This window comes from Lagenorhynchus albirostris, chromosome 10 (assembly GCF_949774975.1).
Source record: "Lagenorhynchus albirostris chromosome 10, mLagAlb1.1, whole genome shotgun sequence".
Lineage (NCBI taxonomy): Eukaryota > Metazoa > Chordata > Mammalia > Artiodactyla > Delphinidae > Lagenorhynchus > Lagenorhynchus albirostris.
In genome coordinates, this window is record NC_083104.1 from 25,493,721 (window position 1) to 25,516,394 (window position 22,674).

The 22,674-nt window shown below is 41.4% G+C and overlaps 1 protein-coding gene across 2 annotated transcripts in view; it reads left to right on the forward strand.

The window, feature by feature from the left end:
- Positions 1 to 22,674, forward strand: part of ADAMTS9 (ADAM metallopeptidase with thrombospondin type 1 motif 9) — a 223,826-nt gene that overhangs the window by 116,549 nt on the left and 84,603 nt on the right. For both annotated transcript variants that reach the window (XR_009542735.1, XM_060161420.1), the window contains one exon: positions 6,216 to 6,389. Coding sequence is in view for 1 of the 2 variants with exons in the window: in XM_060161420.1 (XP_060017403.1) it covers positions 6,216 to 6,389 (174 nt within the window). In the remaining variant the exon portion in view is untranslated. The remainder of the gene's footprint in view (positions 1 to 6,215; positions 6,390 to 22,674) is intronic.

The following is a 22,674-nucleotide window of genomic DNA, read 5'->3' on the forward strand; positions in this document are numbered from 1 at the left end:
CTTTTTTACTTGGATGAGTGTGATGTGTGTATATCCAATGGGGAAGGAGAGTAAGTACCCAAGAAACTGACTACAGTTAGACTCTACTAATTCTAAACCTTTGGTAACCTAGTCAGGAACTGGGTGGGAGAGTTTCCGTATTGAATTCAGGAGGGAATTTGAGAAGCTTCTGTTTACCTATAAACAATTGAGGGGTGAACAAAAGTCACTCATATCTGGCCCTTAAAGTAGATCTTGTCACTCCACACTTGTCCATTTCCTCAGCTTGGTTGAGGTGCTTACTTAAAAGTAATAAGACCCAATTTCTTTTCACATATTCTGTATTCAGTGTGGCCTTTCTCTCCATTAATTTGATTCAGGAAGGTTTTACTGAATTTGTCGCTCTCCTATGCAGTGGAGATGTATGAAGGTACTCCGGAGAATCAATAGAAAACTAGGTTCGAGGTTAGCAACCTCTAGAATTGATGCTTTCAGGGCCTGGTTCTTGATTCCTGATACCCCAAAGAAGCTTTGCACAGGTGTGTTAGCATGAGGAGGAATTGAGAATCCTCCATTTGACTAATAGAAATCCTCCACATGACTAATAGAAAATTCTTCTAGAAACGTGAATTTTTCTTAAATGCCCTGAGCTGCCATCATCGTCTCCCATACCTCACAGTCTTATTCTCTTCACAGAGAAATAAAACATGGCCTGCATCACTCCCCAGCAGGGGAGCCTCATCCCTCAATGCTTTTATCATGATGATCATGTTTTGTTTTTATTTTTGTTTTAACCATCAAAGCATCTGTGCCCAGCCAGAGCTAACTCCTCCTCTGGCTTCCTTAAGGGACCAGATTTCTAGGCAGTATTTCATACTGGTCATCCTTAATGGTTCGTCTTAAGTGACCAGTGTCATCTGTAACTTCCAGCCCTTTTTATTTTGGGAGCTATTCAATGCATGTAAAAGCCTACAGCTAACATTATTTAAGATACCACACTAATTAGCTTGTCCTCTTGCACACTTTCATGCTCTGTTACTTTTCTTTATGTCCCTTGGACATATCTACTATTTGCATCTTGTCCTGAATATTAAGTTGAGAGTATGTAAATGGCATTCATTATAAAGGCCAATTCATTCAATAAAAGGATGATTAAAAGAATCTTTCACTCTTTATTGGTAAACACAGAGTGAGTTTTACTCTAGTATCCTGTGATCTTGATGCGAAGTCTAAAATTGTTCACAAAGCTGCGATGATTAGGTTTGAACCCTTGGGGTTTTTTCAAACATAAGGTAATAGGATTATCGGAATCCCTCCCCAGAAAAGACCCGCACCTGTTCAAAAGGATTGCCTAGAAAAGTCTAGTTACCTTTGTGGAAAATGCAAGTAAACACAGTTATGTAATGATCTGTGGCCAACTTTCTAATGCTCTGATTCGATTTATAGAAATGAATTATAAAAGCAGGCAAGACAAGATGCTGCATGGGTAAAATCCAATTTGTGCAATTTAGAAGCATACCTGAGAATAATCAGACCCAGAGTTTGATGGAGAAAGACAGTCTGCATGATTAAAGGTTATTGGTTTACTAATGATCCCATAGTAAACAGAAATATCCCTAAGGCAGGAACATAAAGCAAGAATAACGATTATTCATTTGCAACAATATTTAGCAAGTTTTATGTCTGGTGGTTCTGTTTTCTGCTGGTAGCTATATTCTAGTCATCTCATCTTCAAGGTAGGGAGAATAATTATTGCAATTTCTCATCATGTCAAAATGTGTGACGATAACAAGGCACATAGAATATTGGGATAGGAAACTAGTATAGCCTTGCTAATCTTCTTTGTCTCTCCCTCAGAATTGGTGTTTTGAGGTTTAAAGCGGAATGTTTCACTTTTACATCTTTTGAAAATCTGGAATGTGTCAAGGACATTTTTCCAAAAAAAGAATAGCTTTTATTGGAAAACATCCTCAATAAAGTTTGAAAGCATTTTTTTTCAAAAGGTCATGTTCAGTTTGTTTACATGATTTTGATCAAGAGCTGAGGGATGAAATTTTCAGACGCAATCAGCATCCATTTCTTGATTCAGCTTGATAAATGTGAAGGCTTTGTAGTCACATGATTCAAAAGCATTGGGGTTTCCGTGGTGGCGCAGTGGTTGAGAGTCCGCCTGCCGATGCAGGGGATACGGGTTCGTGCCCCAGTCCGCGAAGATCCCACGTGCCGCGGAGCGGCTGGGCCCGTGAGCCATGGCCGCTGAGCCTGCGCATCCGGAGCCTGTGCTCCGCAACGGGAGAGGCCGCAACAGTGAGAGGCCCGCGTACCGCAAAAAAAAAAAAAAAAAAATAGAATTCCAGAATAAAAAAATTTTAATGTGTCCTGTTCCTATAGAAAGGCTTTTCAAACAAATGAAGATTAGGACTAAACAATAAATCATCAGAGTAGAATGAAAGTAACACTTTATCATCATTTATCAATCATGAATTCATTCAATCCTGAGATGCCTGTTTCTTTCATATTTTGAGATTTCTGTGGTCAGGATGGGCCTAACAACCAATGGAAGGCCGTGATTTAATTAGTTGCCCTTGTTTTCTTTCTGAGTGATACAAAATGTAATACTGTGTCTCGGTATCAGTGGTGTCTTAAATTCAGAGAAATACTTAATTTTTAAAAGCTCTTCAGTGCTCATGCCAAAATGGTAACTGGCAGATTGCATTATGAACCTACCAGCCATTTTTGGTTGGGATTTTTCTTGTAATTACAATGAGAGCAGCTTGGTTGTGGTGTCTGATTCTGAAGTATTCTGCAAGTGTCTAATGGAGAAACATGGCAAATGTGTAGCGTGTGTCCTTTGAGAAGTCAGGGAAACCATATGCACATGGTCAGTGATGAGAACTAGAGTTGCCTTAGTGATTTGTGCTTTCTTGTTACTTTGTATTTGAACTGCAAGCATTGATGTTGAATTGTTTGAATACAGGCTTTTCACCCACACTCTTGCTAATGTACAAGAGCCTGCATAACATTAGCACCATATTTTAAAACTGGAAGCCAAATTTTAATCCACGGTAGCTTTGGTTTATTGCCTAGGATAGAATTTACTTGGACTATTTTCTGTTTTAGTTTTTGCTTGAGTTAGGGTGATTATCTCTGTTCTTTGCTTTATTTATTTGTGGAGTATCTACTTAAAAGGTTTACTAGGAAGTATGAAAGATATTTTATGCAAGATGCTTAGCATAGAACTAAGGTCTCAACTGGCAGTGATTTTGTATCCCTTGGGACGTTTGGCAGTGTCTAGAGACAGTTTTGGTTATCTCACTTTGGCAGAGGAGGGGAAATGCAGCTGACACGTACTAGGGTAGAGTCCAGGGATGCTCCTAAACTTTCTACAATGCACAGGACACCCCCAACGAAAATGAATTATTAGGTTGAGAAACCCTAGAATAGAGCCTCGGCTAGTAAATGCTTACTAAGTTTGCTATTGTTGTTACCAGTTATTATTTATTAAAGTTGGTTCATATACTTATTTTTCAAATTAATCCCTCCTTTTAAATAATGTCACTGCCATGGTTGCAATAGTTGTACTGGAAAAAAGTATGTAAAATTCTTTCCAGGCTTTCAAGTGTATACTACAATTCCCTAAACATCAGAAGTTCCATAGAGATTTTTTTAATCTATGGAAATAAGCATCATTTCCCTTTTAAATCGGTGAGTTCTGCATACTAGCATTGCACAGTAGGGAGTACAGAGAGGTGAAACACAGCTCCCAGCTCAGTAGTTTGGAACTAAAAACATCTACTTTCAAACCGGCACAAATAGACTGCCATGCAGAAATGATAGATGGGACAGAGGAGGGGGGGCATGTTAATAGACACCGCTCAACCTCTTTCTTCTGCAGAATAACTTAAAGGTGGACTAAATAAACCAAGAAGAATTAAGCACGCACACGTGCACACACCACCACCATCAGCACCTCCAGGGTCATGCAGAGGTCTTTTTGATGCTGTTTTATTCATGGGGCTTCCGCACAGATCTCTCAGAATTCACCAAGCAAGCCTGGCTGTCTCTGTATGCAAAATGTTGCCTCCCCTGAGACAGCACAGGAAGAAAAGTTAAACACGGAGAACTAACTCTGATGCAGTATACTTCATTTTGAACAAAGATTACCACGGATGCTGTATTCACAGAGGCAGGGCTTACACCTTACTGTGCATATAAGTCCTGTCGAAACTTTTGAATGTGTTAATTCAGGGCTAGCTTTGACACTATGAAAATCGGAAGCCACAGTGACATACTGTATCACTGAAACTTCCTTTATCTTTTGAAAAAATATCGAACATTGTAGAAATAATTTTTAAAATACAGGTTGCTTATGGCTCTTAATACCTTGCCTTTGCTGAACTGTAAGTAATAATTTACTCAGTAACAAACAATAGCATCAAAAAGAAGTTTCATTTACTTAGAGCCTGAATAGTATACACCCTGAAAGCCTTTAACATTTTTTTCCTTTTTCTTTACCTTATTAAAGCCTTATGAGATTTTGAATATGTATTAGCTCTATGCCAAACTCAAATTTGTTTACTTAATTGTCCTTATTTTTTCCTTGTGTTTCCATTTGGATACATTGTTCCGGAAGGGTACTGTTTTATTTTTTTAAGACCCCCAATTCAAATAGCCAAAGGGTATTTTGGTGGTTGTTTGTCGTCAGTGGTTGCTGATGATTTCTGTCATTCATGTGCTAACTCTCCTATGATGCAGTTCATCCATTTCCTGTGTAATCAATGGGAAATATACACGTAGCTCCCATACGTATTAAATGGCCATCCTCTGTACACAAGGCAGTCAGGCACCCTCTCATTCCACCAAGAACATAATGACATTAAAAGTCTGGTTCCTTGTGGGTCACAAACTCATTCAATCCAATTAATACAATTAAACCCAAACAATAGTAGCTATGTTGCTCCAAAATATTTCCTTCTCTTCAGCTAGCTTTGATGTGAACATTTAAGCTCCTGCCTGGCATAGACTCATCTGAAATGATATTATTTCCCAAGATGCCTTCTAAACACTACCACCTATTTTCTTAGAATCTGAAACGGAAATAATATTATTATGCAGCAGAATTCATTAGCGTGTGCTTCTTGTTAGTAAATTCCCATTAGCCTCAGAGAACCATGACTCCTGCTGCAGGTTAATTGGACAAGAATTTTTGTCTAATTTAAAAGCGTGATTCTATTCTTTACCAAGACATCCTCTTAGGAATATGGCTTTAGTGTATGTGAAGCTTGTTTTCTCAATTAGACAAATGAATGGCAGCTGAGCTATCACAAAAACTTGGAAACAGTTTTTAATAGCTAAGTGAAGTAATAGGCTGTTCTTTCCAGTCAGATGTTGCCTTTAGTTTCTGAATGTCAAAAGCTTAATAAAGACAGTAATTCTTGGCCTGACCATAAGTGCGATTATGAAACCCAGCAATGAGGAAACCATTAAAAAAATTAATTTAGAGGAAAGTTAATTACAGATTAATAGGGTGTTGTGCAGCTTGGTCAACAAAATGTTTCAGCCTGATTAACAGTATTTTTCACGGACTGAAAACACAACACCGGAGGAAATTTTTTTTTTGTCAGCTTTTATTTTTTGTATATTCATCCGAGGTTGTAAATAGATACAAATACTTTAACGAATTCCATAGTTAAAAAAAAAAAAGATTTCCCTATCTCCAGGAATAGGAGCAAGAAGAAGAAGAGAGGGAAGAAACTAATTCTATTTTTAAGGCCCTAAAAGCTTCAGTGATTTACTCTCCTTGAGTTATATTTTCCATCTGCCAAGAAATTCTCTTGTACAGAACTGTATCTCCAATTTTCAAGACCCTTCAACCTTCCAGGATAGAAATCATTTGGGATTTTCATTTCACGTGGCAGCACTACTTCTAGGTTGTACCGAATATCTCAGAATGATCTCCCCTAGCCTATTCCACTGTCCAAGAGTTTTGTTAACCTGAAAGATTTCCCCCTAACTTGAGTCTCTTCCTCACTCAACCGCCTCTGATAGGCAGTGAGTTTACAGATTTAAGACATTCTCTTGGGTCCCTTTCACTGGAAATTAGAAAGCCTTGTGATAGCTGTGAGGGTCATTGGATTAGGAATGCGGTCCCCAGATCTATGACCCTCTCCACCCCGATGATCACTCCCTCCCCCAAATGACCCGAAGCTCCCACTTACGCACTCTTGTCCTTTTAGTGCTCAGTGTCCTGTGGCCAAGGCGTGCGGCGGAGAAATGTGGGCTGTCAGCTGGGAACACACAAAATAGCCGGAGAGACCGAGTGCAACCCATACACTAGACCGGAGTCAGAGCGCGCCTGCCAAGCCCCGCTGTGTCCACTCTACGCTTGGAGGGCAGATGAATGGCAAGAAGTAAGTAGAGCCAGGAAGTGGGCACCTGCCAGTGTTTCGCTCAACCCCTTTGCTATCATCACATCCGTTCCCCCATGAAGCCCTCCAGCATGGTGACAAGGCTGGCTCTTTCCCAAAAGGTTTGCTGTCAGACGGCCAACAGTTCACTCCAGCAATGGTGGGAGAGCTCCTCCTTTTTCTGCCGTTCCGACGTCTGTGTTCTTGAGTGTTCCAAATCTGGCTGCCTCCAGAAAAAGTTGAACAGGCCTTGAGCCAAATGCATAAAGATAACTTTCCCAGAAGGAGGGGGAGATGGAAGAAATATTTTAAATATGTATATTCAGACGTGGTCATTCTGGATGAGTTCAGACAGCCACTAGGGGCAGACTCTAGGTAGGACCTACTCTGGGTTTTTTCCTCCTTCCACAGCTTTGGCCATCAGCTAGAAGACAGGCACTCATTTGAAACCCTGATTAATGAGCGAAGGATTTCCAGCATTTGAAAACCTGAGGGCATCTGAAGAACTGCTCCATTGATGCAGAAACAGACTTGTTTTTCTCCTGCCCCAGGTTAATGTCTAGTTAAAGAAAACACTAAGTGTCCCTGGGGAATGGCCTGGCCAGCAAGGATAGGACATTAGTAGGAGGGAACCTCTGTTTCCAGTACAGAAGATTGATTTGTAGAAAAGGGGGGAAAGGATATTAAAAAGCAAAACCGTATCTACTGACATCGGAATGAAACAAAGTACAAGTTGTAAAAGGTTCAGAGACAGGCATAGTAAGACAGGAGTTTCCCACTGGGAATGGTTTTCAGGACAGGCGTGACAGTGCCCGGCACTGGGCTAAGTGCTTTACGTTCATCACTTCACTTAATCTTTTTTAACCACTAAGTGGTTTAAAAAGACAAAGTGGGTATTATTATTATCCCATTTTGCAATCAAGGAAACTGAGGTTTGGAGGGCCGATGTCATTTGTCCAAATGTTATACACCTAGCAGGTGGAAGAAGGAAGGCTTGATCCTAAGTCAATTCTCTTAAACCATTATGAGATATTGCAGCTGCTTTCTTTTTCCTTTTTTTTATGCAAATGCTAACGGCGTTGCCACTTTTCCCCCTATTTTTATTGAGATATAATTGACATATAATGTTGTATTAACTTTAAGTGAAAACCTGGTGATTTGACATATGTGTATATTACAAAATGATTACTACAGTAAGTGTACTTAGTATTAACAGCTATGTCACAGTTACCTTTGATCACCTCACAGAGTTACAATTTTTTTTTCTTGTGGTGAGAACTTTTAAGATCTACTGTCTTCGCAACTTCCAAGTTTAATGTACAGTATTGTTAACTGTAGTCACCATGCTGTACATTACATCCCTAGGATTTATTTCTCTTACTACTGGAAGTTTGTACCTTTTGACCACCTTTACCTTTACCTTCACGTACTCTGTGCCTTCCCCCCACCTCTGGCAGCCAGCAATCTTTCTGAGTTTGTTTTGTTTTCAGATTATTCCACATATAAATGAGACCTACAGTATTTGTCTATTTATGTCACTTAGCATAATGCCCTCAGGGTTCATCCGTGTTGTCACAGATGGCAGGATTTCCTTCTTTTTAATGGCTGAATTATATTCATATATTTTTTTTTCTTTCTATCACATTTTCTTTATCCATTCATCCATCATTGGACACTTAGGATGTTTCCGTATTGTGGCTATTGTAAATAATGCTGCATGAACATGGGGGTGAGTATATCTTTTCGAGTTAGTGATTTCATTTCCTTCAGGTAAACACCCAGAAGTGGAATTGCTAGATCGTATGGTAGCTCTATTTTTAAGTTTTTGGAGGAACCTCCGGACTGTTTTCCAGAGTGGCTGCACCAACTTATATCCCCACCAACAGTACATAAGTGTTCTGTTAGCAAGGATCTCGCTAACATTTGTTGTTTCTTGTCTTTTTGGTAATAGTCATTCCAACGGGTGTGAGGTGATATCTCGTTGTGGTTTTGATTTACATTCCCCTGATGATTAGTGATGTTGAGCACCTTTTCATATATCTGTTGGCCATTTGTATGGGGTTTTTTTTGAGAAATGGCTATTCAGGTCCTTTGCCCATTTTTAGTTTGATGTAGTCCGACTTGTTTATTTTTGATTTTGCTGCCTTTGGTTTGGTGTCAGATCCAAAAACTCATTGCCAAGACTGATGTCAAGGAGCTTGCCCCTACGTATAGGACTTTTGTGGTCAGGTTTTACGTTCAAGTCTTTAATCCATTTTGAGTTAATTTGGGGTATGGTGTAAGACTGGAGTCCAGTTTCATTCTTTTGCATGTGGTGCTTTGGGTAGTATGGGCCTTGTGCGTGTGTGTGTGTGTGTGTGTGTGTGTGTGTGTGTGTGTTTCCCCCCCTTAAAAAAGTAAATTAGGACTCTAATTAAATAGGTTAAAGCTACATATGAAAGAGAATGCAATTTTTTTTTCTGTTTTCCTTTCTTTTTTTAACATCTTTATTGGAGTATAATTGCCTTACAATGGTGTGTTAGTTTCTGCTTTATAAGAAAATGAATTAGTAATACATATACATATATCCCCATATCTCCTCCCTCTTGCGTCTCCCTCCCTCCCACCCTCCCTATCCCACCCGTCTAAGCGGTCACAAAGCACCGGGCTGATCTGCCGGTGCTTTGCGGCTGCTTCCCACTAGCTATCTATTTTACACTTGGTAGTGTATATCTGTCCATGCCACTCTCTCACTTCATCCCAGCTTACCCTTCCCCCTCCCTGTGTCCTCAAGTCCATTCTCTACGTCTGCGTCCTTATTCCTGTCCTGCCCCTTGGTTCCTCAGAACCATTTTTTTTTTTTTTTAAATTCCATATGTATGTGTCAGCATACGGTATTTGTTTTTCTCTTCCTGACTTACTTCCCTCCGTATGACAGACTCTCGGTGCATCCACCTCACTACAAATAACTCAGTTTCGTTTCTTTTTTTTGCGGTACGTGGGCCTCTCACTGTTGTGGCCTCTCCCGTTGTGGAGCACAGGCTCCGGATGTGCAGGCTCAGCGGCCATGGCTCATGGGCCCAGCCACTCTGCGGCACATGGGATCTTTCCGGACCGGGGCACGAACCCGTGTCCCCTGCATCAGCAGGCAGACTGTCAACCACTGCACCACCAGGGAAGCCCTCGTTTCTTTTTATGGCTGAGTAATATTCCATTGTATATATGTGCCACATCTTGTTTATCCATTCATCAGTCGATGGACACTTAGGTTGCTTCCTTGTCTTGGCTATTGTAAATAGAGCTGCAGTGAACATTGTGGTACACGACTCTTTTAGAATTATGGTTTTCTCAGGGTATATGCCCAGTAGTGGGATTGCTAGTTCTATTTTTAGTTTTTTAAGGAACCTCCATACTGTTCTCCATAGTGGCTGTATCAATTTACATTCCCACCAACAGTGCAAGAGGGTTCCCTTTTCTCCACACCCTCTCCAGCATTTATTCTTTGTAGATTTTTTGATGATGGCCATTCTGGCTGGTGTGAGGTGATACCTCATTGTGGTTTTGATTTGTGTTTCTCTAATGATTAGTGATGTTGAGCATCCTTTCATGTGTTTGTTGGCAATCTGTATATCTTCTTTGGAGAAATGTCTGTTTAGGTCTTCTGCCCATTTTTGGATTGTTTGTTTGTTTTTTTGATATTGAACTGCATGAGCTGCTTGTAAATTTTGGAGATTAATCCTTTGTCAGTTGCTTCATTTGCAAATATTTTCTCCCATTCTGAGGGGTGTCTTTTCGTCTTGTTTATGGTTTCCTTTGCTGTGCAAAAGCATTTAAGTTCCATTAGGTCCCATTTGTTTATTTTTGTTTTTATTTCCATTCTCTAGGAGGTGGGTCAAAAAGGATCTTGCTGTGATTTGTGTCATAGAGCCTTCTGCCTATGTTTTCCTCTAAGAGTTTTATAGTGTCTGGCCTTACTTTTAGGTCTTTAATCCATTTTGAGTTTATTTTTGTGTATGGTGTTAGTGAGTGTCCTAATTTCATTCTTTCACATGTAGCTGTCCACTTCTCCCAGCACCACATTGAAGAGGCTGTCTTTTCTCCATTGTATATCCTTGCCTCCTTTATCAAAAGTAAGGTGACCATATGTGCGTGGGTTTCTCTCTGGGCTTTCTATCCTGTTCCATTGATCTATATTTCTGTTTTTGTGCCAGTACCATACTTTCTTGATTACGGTAGCTTTGTAGTATAGTCTGAAGTCAAGGAGCCTGATTCCTCCAGCTCCGTTTTTCTTTCTCAAGATTGCTTTGGCTATTCGGGGTCTTTTGTGTTTCCATACAAATTGTGATATTTTTCGTTCTAGTTCTGTGAAGAATGCCATTGGTAGTTTGATAGGGATTACATTGAATCTGTAAATTGCTTTGGTAAGTATAATCATTTTCACAATGTTGATTCTTCCAATCCCAGAACATCGTATATATCTCCGTCTGTTTGTATCATTTTTAATTTCTTTCATCAGTGTCTTGTAGTTTTCTGCATACAGGTCTTTTGTCTCCTTAGGTAGGTTTATTCCTAGGTATTTTATTCTTTTTGGTGCAGTGGTAAATGGGAGAGTTTCCGAGATTTCTCTTTCAGATCTTTCATCATTAGTATATAGGAAGAGATTTCTGTGCATTAATTTTATATCCTGCTACTTTACCACATTCACTGATTAGCTCTAGTAGTTTTCTGGTAGCATCTTTAGGATTCTCTATGTATAGTATCATGTCATCTGCCAACAGTGACAGCTTTACTTCTTTTCCAATTTGGATTCCTTTTATTTCTTTTTCTTCTCTGATTGCTGTCTCTAAAACTTCCAAAACTATGATGAATAATAGTGGTGAGAATGGACAACCTTGTCTTGCTCCTGATCTTAGAGGAAATGGTTTCAGTTTTTTCACCATGGAGGACGATGTTGGCTGTGGGTTTGTCATATATGGCCTTTATTTGTTGAGGTAAGTTCCCTCTATGCCTACTTTCTGGAAGGTTTTTATCATAAATGGGTTTGAATTTTGTCAAAAGTTTTTTCTGCGTCTATTGAGATGATCATATGGTTTTTCTCCTTCAGTTTGTTAATATGGTTTATCACATTGATTGATTTGCGTATACTGAAGAATCCTTGCATTCCTGGGGTAAACCCCACTTGATCATGGTGTATGATCCTTTTAATGTGCTGTTGGATTCTGTTTGCTAGAATTTTGTTGAGGATTTTTGCATCTCTGTTCATCAGTGATATTGGCCTGTAGTTTTCTTTCTTTGTGACATCTTTGTCTGGTTTTGGAATCAGGGTGATGGTGGCCTCATAGTATGAGTTTGGGAGTGTTCCTCCCTCTGCTATATTTTGGAAGAGTTTGAGAAGGATAGGTATTAGCTCTTCTCTAAATGTTTGCTAGAATTCACCTGTGAAGCCATCTGGTCCTGGGTATTTTGTTTCTTGGAAGATTTTTTTTTTTTTTTTGCAGTACGCGGGCCTCTCACTGTTGTGGCCTCTCTCGTTGCGGAGCACAGGCTCAGGACGCGCAGGCTCTGGACGCGCAGGCTCAGCAGCCATGGCTCACGGGCCTAGCCGCTCCACGGCCTGTGGGATCTTCCCAGACCAGGGCACGAACCTGTGTCCCCTGCATTGGCAGGCGGACTCTCAACCATTGCGCCACCAGGGATGCCCTGTTGGAAGATTTTTAATCACAGTCTCAATTTCAGTGCTTCTGTTTGGTCTGCTTATATTTCCTATTTCTTCCTGGTTCTGTCTCAGAAGGTTGTGCTTTTCTAATAATTTGTCCATTTCTTCGTGGCTGTCCATTTTATTGGCATATAGTTACTTGTAGTAACCTCTCACGATCCTTTGTATTTCTGCAGTGTCAGTTGTTACTTCTCCTTTTTAATTTCTAATTCTATTGATATGAGTCTTCTGCCGTTTTTTCTTGGTGAGTCTGGCTAATGGTTTATCAATTTTGTTTACCTTCTCAAAGAACCAGCTTTTAGTTTTATTGATCTTTGCTATTGTTTGCTTCATTTCTTTTTCATTTATTTCTGATCTGATATTTATGATTTCTTTCCTTCTGCTAACTTTGGGGTGTTTTTGTTCTTCTTTCTCTAATTGCTTTAGGTGTAAGGGTAGGTTGTTTATTTGAGATGTTTCTTGTTTCCTGAGGTAGGATTGTGTTGCTATAAACTTCCCTCTTAGAACTGCTTTTGCTGCATCCCATAGGTTTCAGGTTGTCGTGTTTTCCTTGTTATTTGTTTCTAGGTATTGTTTGATTTCCTCTTTGATTTTTTCAGTGATCTCTTGGTTATTAAGTAGTGTATTGCTTGGCCTCCATGTGTTTGTATTTTTTACAGATCTTTTCCTGTAGTTGATATCTAGTCTCATAGCGTTGTGGTCAGAAAAGATACTTGATACAATTTCAGTTTTCTTAAGATATGATCTGTCCTGGAGAATTTTCCATTAACACTTGAGAAGAAAGTGTATTCTGTTGTTTTTGGATGGGATGTCCTGTAAATATCAATTAAGTGCATCTTGTTTAATGTATCATTTAAAGCTTGTGTTTCCTTATTTATTTTCATTTTGGATGATCTGTCCATTGGTGAAAGTGGGGTGTTAACATCCCTCCTGTGATTGTGTTACTGTCGATTTCCCCTTATGGCTATTAGCCTTTGCCTTACGTATTGAGGTGCTCCTATGTTGGGTCCATAAATATTTACAATTGTTATATCTTCTTCTTGGATCAATCCCTTGATCATTATGTAGTGTCCTTTTTTGTCTCTTCTAATAGTCTTTATTTTAAAGTCTATTTTGTCTGATATGAGAACTGCTACTCCAGCTTTCCTGTGATTTCCACTTGCATGGAATATCGTTTTCCATCCCCTCACTTTCAGTCTATATGTGTCCCTAGGTCTGAAGTGGGCCTCTTGTAGACGGCATGTATACGGGTCTTGTTTTTGTATCCATTTAGCCAGTCTGTGTCTTTTAGTGGGAGCATTTAATCCATTTTCATTTAAGGTAGTTATCAGTATGTATGTTCCTATTACCATTTTCTTAATTGTTTTGAGTTTGTTATTATAGGTCTTTTCCTTCTCTTGTGCTTCCTGTCTAGAAAAGTTCCTTTAGCATTTGTTGTAAAGCTGGTTTGGTGGTGCTGAATTCTCTTAGGTTTTGCTTGTCTGTAAAGGTTTTAATTTCTGCGTTGAATCTGAATGAGATCCTTGCTGGGTAGAGTAATCTTGGTTGTAGGTTTTCCCCTTTTATCCCTTTAAATATGTCCTGCCACTCCCTTCTGGCTTGCAGAGTTTCTTCTGAAAGATCAGCTGTTAACCTTATGGGGATTCCCTTCTATGTTATTTTTTGTTTTTCCCTAGCTGCTTTTAATATTTTTTCTTTGTATTTAATTTTTGATAGTTTGATTAATATGTGTCTTGGCGTGTTTCTCCTTGGATTTATCCTGTATGGGACTCTCTGCACTTCCTGGTCTTGATTAACTATTTCCTTTCCCATATTAGGGAAGTTTTCAACTATAATCTCTTCAAATATTTTCTCAGTCCCTTTCTTTTTCTCTTCTTCTTCTGGGACCCCTATAATTTGAATGTTGGTGTGTTTAATGTTGTCCCAGAGGTCTCTGAGGCTGTCCTCAATTCTCTTCGTTCTTTTTTCTTTATTCTGCTCTGTGGTAGTTATTTACACTATTTTATCTTCCAGTTCACTTATCTGCCTCAGTTGTTCTACCATTGATTCCTTCTAGAGAATTTTTAATTTCATTTATTGTGTTGTTCATCGTTGTTTGTTGGCTCTTTAGTTCTTCTACGTCCTTGTTAAACGTTTCTTGTATTTTCTCCATTCTATTTCCAAAATTTTGGATTGTCTTTACTGTCATTACTCTGAATTCTTTTTCAGGTAGACTGCCTATTTCCTCCTCGTTTGTTTGGTCTGGTGGGTTTTTACCTTGCTCCTTCATCTGCTGTGTGTTTCTCTGTCTTCTCATTTTGCTTAACTTACTGTGTTTGGGGGTCTCCTTTTTTCAGGCTGCAAGTTTGTAGTTCCCGTTGTTTTTGTTGTCTGCCCCCAGTGGGTAACTTTGGTTTAGTGGGTTGTGTAGGCTTCCTGGAGGAGGGGACTGATGCCTGTGTTCTGGTGAATGAGGCTGGATCTTGTGTTTCTGGTGGGCAGGACTGTGTCCAGTGGTGTGTTTTGGGGTGTCTGTGAGCTTATTATGATTTTAGGCAGCCTCTCCGCTAATGGTGGGGTTGTGTTCCTGTCTTGCTAGTTGTTTGGCATAGGGTGCCCAGCACTGTAGCTTGCTGGTCGCTGAGTGGAGCTGGGTCTTAGCATTGAGATGAAGATCTCTGGGAGAGCTTTCACCATTTGATATTACGTGGATCCAAGAGGTCTCTGGTGGACCAGTGTCCTGAACTCAGCTCTCCCACCTCAGAGGCACAGGCCTGACACCTGGCCGGAGCACGAAGACCCTGTCAGCCACATTGCTCAGAAGAAAAGGGAGAAATTAATTAATTAATTAATTAATTAATTAAAGTTATTAAAATAAAAAAATATATTAAAAATAAAATTTTTAAAGTAATAAAACAGAGGAAAAAGAAAGAAACGAAAAGAAAAGAAAGAAAAAAGAAAGGAAGGAAGGAAAGGGCAACCAAACCAAAAAACAAATCCACCAATGATAACAAGCGCTAAAAAGTATTCCAAAAAAAAAACCAGACAGACAGAAACCTAGGACAAATGGTAAAAGCAAAGCTATACAGGCAAAATCACACAAAGAAGCATACACATACACACTCAAAAAAAGAGAAAAAGGAAAAAAAAAAAATATATATATATATAAAGGAAGAGAGCAACCAAATCAATAAAGAAATCTACCAGTGATAACAAGCTCTAAATACTAAACTAAGATAAACATAAAACCAGAAACAAATTAGATGCAGAAAGAAAACCCCAAGTCTACAGTTGCTCCCAAAGTCCACTGCCTCAATTTGGGATGATTCGTTGTCTATTCAGGTATTCCACAGATGCAGGGTACATCAAGTTGATTTTGGAGATTTAATCCGCTGCTCCTGAGGCTGCTGGGCGAGATTTCCCTTTCTCTTCTTTGTTCGCACAGCTCCTGGGGTTCAGTTTTGGATTTGGCCCCGCCTCTGCGTGTAGGTCGCCTGAGGGCGTCTGTTCTTCGCTCAGACAGGACAGGGTTAAAGGAGCCGCTGATTCGGGGGCTCTGTCTCAGTCAGGCTGGGGGGAAGGAGGGGCACGGAGTGCGGGGCGAGCCTGCGGCGGCAGAGGCCAGCATGACGTTGCACCAGCCTGAGGCGTGCTGTGCGTTCTCCCAGGGAAGTTGTCCCTGGATCCCGGGACCTTGGCAGTGGCGGGCTGCACAGGCTCCCGGGAGGGGAGGTGTGGATAGTGACCTGTGCTCGCACACAGGCTTCTTGGTGGCGGCAGCAGCAGCCTTAGCGTCTCATGCCCGTCTCTGGGGTCCGCGCTCATAGCCGCGGCTCGCGCCCGTCTCTGGAGCTCGATTAGGCGGTGCTCTGAATCCCCTCTCCTCACGCACCCTGGTCTCTTGTCTCTTAGGCAGGTCCAGACTTTTCCCTGGGCTCCCTCCCAGCTAGCTGTGGTGCACTAGCCCCCTGCAGGCTGTGTTCACGCGGCCAACCCCAGTGCTCTCCCTGGGATCTGACCTCCAAAGCCGGAGCCTCAGTATGGACCTTTTAACAATATTAATTCTTCCAGTCTATGAGCACAGAAGATCTTTCCATTTATTTCGGTCTTCTTCAGTTTCTTTTATCAGTGTCTTGTAGTTTTCGATGTACAGATCTCTCACCTCCTTGGTTAAATTTATTCCTAGGTATTTTATTCTTTCTGATGCAGTTTTAAATAGGGTTTGTTTTCTTACAACTGCATTCTTAACCCTTGTAGGTATTCAGCCTTCCAGCTCTGTTCTTCCCTCTCCTTCACCCTCCTGATGGATTAGTTCCATTGTTTTCAGTCATCTCTTTTCTTTAGGACTCTCACCCTCTCTGTCTACTCAATTTTTTTTTTTTTTTGCTCATTTTCCTTCTAAAGTTTGGTGGGGGTTTTGTTGTTTTTACTTCCACCAGACTGTGGCAGGGAGGAATAGCTAAAGCAGTTACATTTCAGATTAATTGTACTTGAGCCACACGAGTTACTGGGAACCCCAGAGGCTGTAGAATTTTACAGACGTGCTTCATATACCAGCACTGCCACATTTCAGCTGTGTGACTCAGAACAAGGAGGCTTTATTTTCGGAACTGGGAGTTTGCCATTGATCAAGTGGGAATAATAAGTGTGCAAAGCTGTTCTGAGAAAATTGGAAATAATCGAGTGGTTTGGGGATTGACAGAGTCAGATAGAGAAGGAAGAAGAGGTGTCTTCATCCCTCTCTGCCCGTGTGTTACCACTTGATTCTCTTTGTAATTCTTGCTTCAGACCTACCACTGCCTGCCTGCTCCCTCCCTCTCCCTCTCCATCTTCAGTGTCTGCCAAACTCAACCCTGCGTGACTGCTCCAAGGAGCACAAAGTAAGAGAGTGTTCAGAAGTGAATCTCAGCTGACAGCTCATGCTTTAGCCAACTTTTAAAAATGCTAGTGCCATTTGGGAAAATGCAAGCTCCATTGACAATTCCTTCTGAATCCCAAGAACTAGAAACCTTGCCAGATATGCACTGAGGAAATCCTCCTCTCTGATCATCTGAAATGTGCCTAGAAATTTACATCTTTGTCTGTGCCATGCAGATCGATCTTTCTAAATCCTTCCTCACATATTGCTCTCAAGCTCTATATAAGAACAGGAGACCTACTAAGATAGCCTGACCTGTGGCTAAATTTAGAAGTTGACCAGAGGGGAGCAGCAAGAAAAGTGGATCAGATAGTTGCCCTCCTGCCAACATGCTTTCTCATCTGCCTGAACCCGAAGTGGAGAGTTTGAGGCCAGTGGACCTGGGTGGTGAGGGAGGTTGGAGGACTGTGGGAGGCCCTCACGTGACACTGCATTGGCCAGAGGGAGGTGCAGGGCAGCTGGATGGCGGAGGGTGAAGCCCCATTAGAACCCATTGTTCCTCATTTGCAAAGCGTGCTGGTAGTCCTCTCTTCAAACGTCCCCACATCCACAAGGCTTCGAGGGAATGTTGCTAGCAACTGGGCAACCATCTTCAGATTTGCCCCGGTCCTGTTTGCCTACAGCAGTCCTGGTTTATGCATGGAGTAGGCCTAGTGTAATTATCAATTGCCCCTACTTCCATAATCAAAAGCGTCCTTGTTAAACAGTACATTGCGTGGTCACTTGATAGTACAGCCCCCTTCAGGCTCCCCTTAATCAGCCTTCACCTCCATTCTGGCTCTCACCTCCCCTGTACCCACTCAACTCTGCTACCATTTCACCTGATATGCACTTTGTGCATGCACATGTCTTAACTTTCTTCCCCTCATTGAGCTGACGTCAGTAGGATGCCAGGGCGGTCTCAGAGCCCAGTGAATCGGATGCTGGAGACTCCCACCCCACCCCATTATGGGAGGTTTTCTTCTTCTTAGCCATTCTTTACAACTAACTCAGAACTGTTGCTTGCTTTTTGAGTGTGCATTTTTCCCTTTTGCTTCCCCCTTGGACACTATTAAAAACCCACCTGTTTGTTGGCAATATGTATTTCACACCAGGCACATAGCACATGGCACCCTCCTCTTCATGAGAAATAATCCAAGTGTCCACGTTGAGAAGCACGACTTCCACATACCCACAGTAGCATGATCATCAGGGATGTCATACACAGTCACACAGGTTGTACACTGCACAACCCCAGGGGTACCATTCCCATAGGCTACAATGTGAGGGGCATCCTCTAGAGTTATACAGTGCAGTGGCCCTGATACTATGATAATAAAAAGAATACATCTCATTGTTTATTAAGCTATGGATCAAGCACTATGTTGAATATTTTTATATGGAGGACCTCATTTAACCTTTCCATAACTCTCTGATGTCGTAATTAAATTTTTATCCTCATTTAAAGTTGAGGTAGCTTGAGGCTTAGCTAGGTTAATTCACCCAGGTTCACAGAATCACTAGGTAATAAGGCTGGGATTTGAAGCCCAGCGGCCTGACCTCTGGAACACACGCTCTGAACCTTTATATTCCACTGCTTCCCATGTCGACATGCACCTAAGGTACATTCTTCTATTTTTATTGGCTTGGCCAGACTGTTTCAGCAGAGTTGGCGTCAAAGTATAATTCTCTGTACTGGTGACTACCTCCACCCACTTCCGAAGATGAAATTCTTGGTCTAGTTGGTTGACGATCAGACCTTAAGCCATGAGGTTGGTGGGGAGTCTTGGTGGAGTACTACAGAGGACCTTTTTTGTTCATTGAGGGGCCTGTTGACTGTGCAGGGGAAGGAGCATCAGTGTTCATTCATGATATCATAAGATAGAGCCTGGACTTTCAGACGCAGAGAAAAATTATTAGACAAGCGGAAGATGCTCTTTCCAGACATTCATGTCCCATTTGTTTATGCCCTAAAAGCAGAGTGTTGTAAACAAAAGACCATTCAGTGTGTGGCTCTGGCAAATTGACCTCAAATCTCTGGGCTCCAGTTAGCTTATCTGCAAAATGGGAATTGTATGGCAGACTTTGCTGAATGTCATAGTGAGGGTTAAGTGAGATTAAGTGAGCGATGCAGTGCAGTGCCTAGTATATTTTAGGCCTTCCACAAATGGTAGTTCTCTTTGGTACAGTGGACTCCTGATGGAGGATTCAGATGATGACCAGCACTTCAGCTTATCCACGTATCACAATGTTGGGCTTTTAAGATCACCCGCCAACTTTGGGCTAGTTATTTAGCTTTTCACTGCTCAGTTTTACTCACTTTAGAATTATTATGCTCATGAGACTGAGTTTAAAAAAATACATGACCTTTTAATTCTTTTGAAAACTACTATCGTAAAAAACTTATTGATAGTATTATAATCTGACTATGAATTTACTTATAGCTGCAGAGGTTTTTCCATCCAACTTGAATTGTGAGTATGTACGTTATGCATCTCTTTGTTTTAAGGAGTAAGTCTCCCAGTTCTTGCAAATACTCTTTTTTACCTTTACCCAGAATACTCTCTTTCCTCCCTGGTACCTCTGTGTCACAAAGTGGCTGCCCTGAACCTTCCCTCACATCAGTGACTCTTGCTCATCCTTCAGGCCTGAATCAAGATGTCACATCCTTTCAGAAGCCCTTGAAAAATCACACCTCCCCTCAAATGACTGAGTCAGATGGCCCTCCCCTCAGCTCTATCACCCTGAAAATATTCTGCTTCAGCAGCTAGCACTCTGAATTGTTGTAGCCTGTTTTTCTTGTCTAGGTTATCAGCTGTTGGAGGTCAGAAAGCTTGTTCACCAGAGTTTTCCCCAGCATTTAGCACAGTACCTACAGCACTGAAGACCCTTGGTGAATGAATGAATTTATGAATGAATGGAGGGACAAAATAATGGGTGGAGAGAGGGAAGGAAGGAAGGAAGGAGAGAGGGAGGGAGGGAGGGAAGGAAAAAGCAAGGCATTACAGAACAAAGCCTGCTAATTGATGGTCTTTCTTCTTTAACTATTTAGAATCACAGCACTCTACAATGTCTTTTAGAACAAACTGTTTTTCCAGTACGAACAGCTGTTTTACTTTATTGTCACATTGCCATGGACAAGCTATGGCCTTTATAGAACTGCCCGCCCGTGACTCTTTGACCCAGTGCAGGGACTTGGACCACTCTAATACGTATTTGGATTCTAAAAACTTTTATTGAGATCAGCTGTAGAATGATTCCCAAGTTCATCTTCTTAGCACAGAAAAATTAGTAATGAGCTTCAGGTCAGTTGGTTACAAAGATTTTATGAAGTTTACAGTAGGGAGTGATTGGGTTTTGATGTGTGAACAAGGGCCAGCTATTAACTCTTTATCACTCATTCCCTCATTAATTTATTCAACAAATCTTTGTCGAGCGCCTGCAAAGTGCCAGGCACTAGGCATTAGGGATGCAATAGAAAATGTGCAATTGCTGTGGTGGGATTGATGATCAAGTGAGAGAGACAGAAGACAAGCAAACACATGTGTTATATGGAATTGCCAATTGTGAAAAGTGCTGTGATGGAAAACAACAACAAGGTGCTGAGATAGAGACAGAGCATGATAGGCTAGTCCCACCTTCTCTAGGGTGCTTGGTGATAAAGGGCAAAAGGAGGTGATTCTAGGTAGAAGGGAGAGGGAGGACAGAGCCCAGCATGTTTGTGGACAAAAGCACAGCACGTTGGGAGCAGAGTCAGCAAAAGGACCGGAAGGCTGAAATGAGGTTGGACCTGTCGGAGCACCCAGGTTGTGACGTGTTCTGTAAGCCAGGGCAAGAGTTTGGATTTTCTCCTAAGCAGCGTGAGACATTTACAAGGCCCTCTGTGACCTGGCCTCTGCCCACCTTCTGAAATCCCCATCTCAAACCAAAGGCTCTGAGGACCCCCAACTGCTGTCATCATTTCCCTGCCCCACCTCCCCGTGACATCCACCTCCAGCCACGCATGCTGAGCCCCCCCCTGAGAGTGCCCCCCATCTCCCGTGTGGCAGGTTACCTCGGCGCACTGCTTTCAGCGTTGTGGGGATTCCCACCCCCGGTCCTTCCTCTTTTCTTGCTGTCACAGCTGCAGATACCCTGATGGCTTCCACCTCCATTACACTCTCTGTTATGAAGCTCATACCTGCTCACAACAGCCATACAAGGCAGCCCTGAGTGCTAAACCCCAGGGGTCACCAGTTAGCCGACTGTCTTGACACACGAACCCCCAGCTGGGAGGAACAGCCACCCCGGGTGTCATAAGAGAGAGAGAGAAGGTGAGTAGGAAGATGTCAGGGCTGTAACCCCATGCCCAGCATAGAACTTGGCCCATTGCAAATAGGCAGACCTCGTTTTATTGTACTTCACTATATTGCACTTTGCAGGTACTGTGGGGTTTTGTTTTGTTTTTTTTACAAATTGAAGGTTTGTGGCAACTCTGCGTTGAGCGGGTCTGTTGCTGCCATTTTTTCCAACAACATTTCCTCACTTTGTGTCACATTTTGGTAATTCTCGCAATATTTCCGTTTTTCTCTACTGTATTTGTTATGGTGACCTGTGATCAGTGATCTTTGACGTCACTGCTAGGACTTGCTGAAGGCTAAGGTGATGGTTAGCTTTTTTTAGCAAGAAAGTATTTTTAAATTATGTACATTTTTTTAGACATGCTATTGCATAGTTAGTAGATTATAGTGTAAATATAATTTTTATATGCCTTGGAAAACCAAGCAATTCACGTGACTCGCTTTATTGCGATATTCCCTTTATTGCGGTGGTCTGGAACCAAACCCACGGTGTCTCTGAGGTGTGCTTGTATTGGTTGAATGAGTGAATGACTTTAAAGTTACAAAGTGTCTCCATAGTATTATTTCTGCCTTTTTCCCTTGCAAGTATACTATTTTGGGGCAAAGATGTCCAAACTCCACATACCTGACTTTTAAAATGAACCCATTGGTAATTTGAAGGTTGCTTTTTCTTTTTTTAATTTAAAGCAATGTTAGATAAATTGATTTGCACTTCCTGGTCCTTTTAGCCAAGGACTCTGTGTAGCACTTCCAGAACGCTATGCTGTCAGGCTCCCCATTTGTTCTTTGACTTGGTTGTTCCACACACTATCCGACAATGGTAGCCTGGCCCTAGTAAGGACGCAACACATTCTTTCATCCATGGAGAAAATCAGCAACCTTAAAGGTTGAGCAGGTGAATATGAAGAATGATTTTCTTCCCTCCATGGTTAGTGCATCTCACCAAAAAAATGTAAAGCAACTTGGTTGCAGTCTTTAAGGAAAGACAGTTTCTACCCATTGCATTAAGTGACCCTTTTTAGACCATTACCCCGTGGCCAACCAACCTAGCTAAATAAAATATTTTATTTTAGATCTTCCTCACCCTCAAATTTAAAAAGTTATTTTCCCCTGTTAGTTTTAGCACATTTACAGGCACATGTAGCCCGTGGGACAATGGGTAAGTTAGCCAAGTTAACCCAGGGCTGTGATATTTGCTTTCTGAATTACAGGTGTGCTGAATTTCAGAGATGCTGGTGGTGTGACTTCCATACTTGGTATCGTTTTTTTTCTAAAATCTGTAATGAAATTGGAGAAGAATCTTTTGTAAATTAAAAGAAGCTTAGTTGAGCTTCTCCAGCTGTTTTTCAGAACACTCCAGATCATATTCCAGGACGG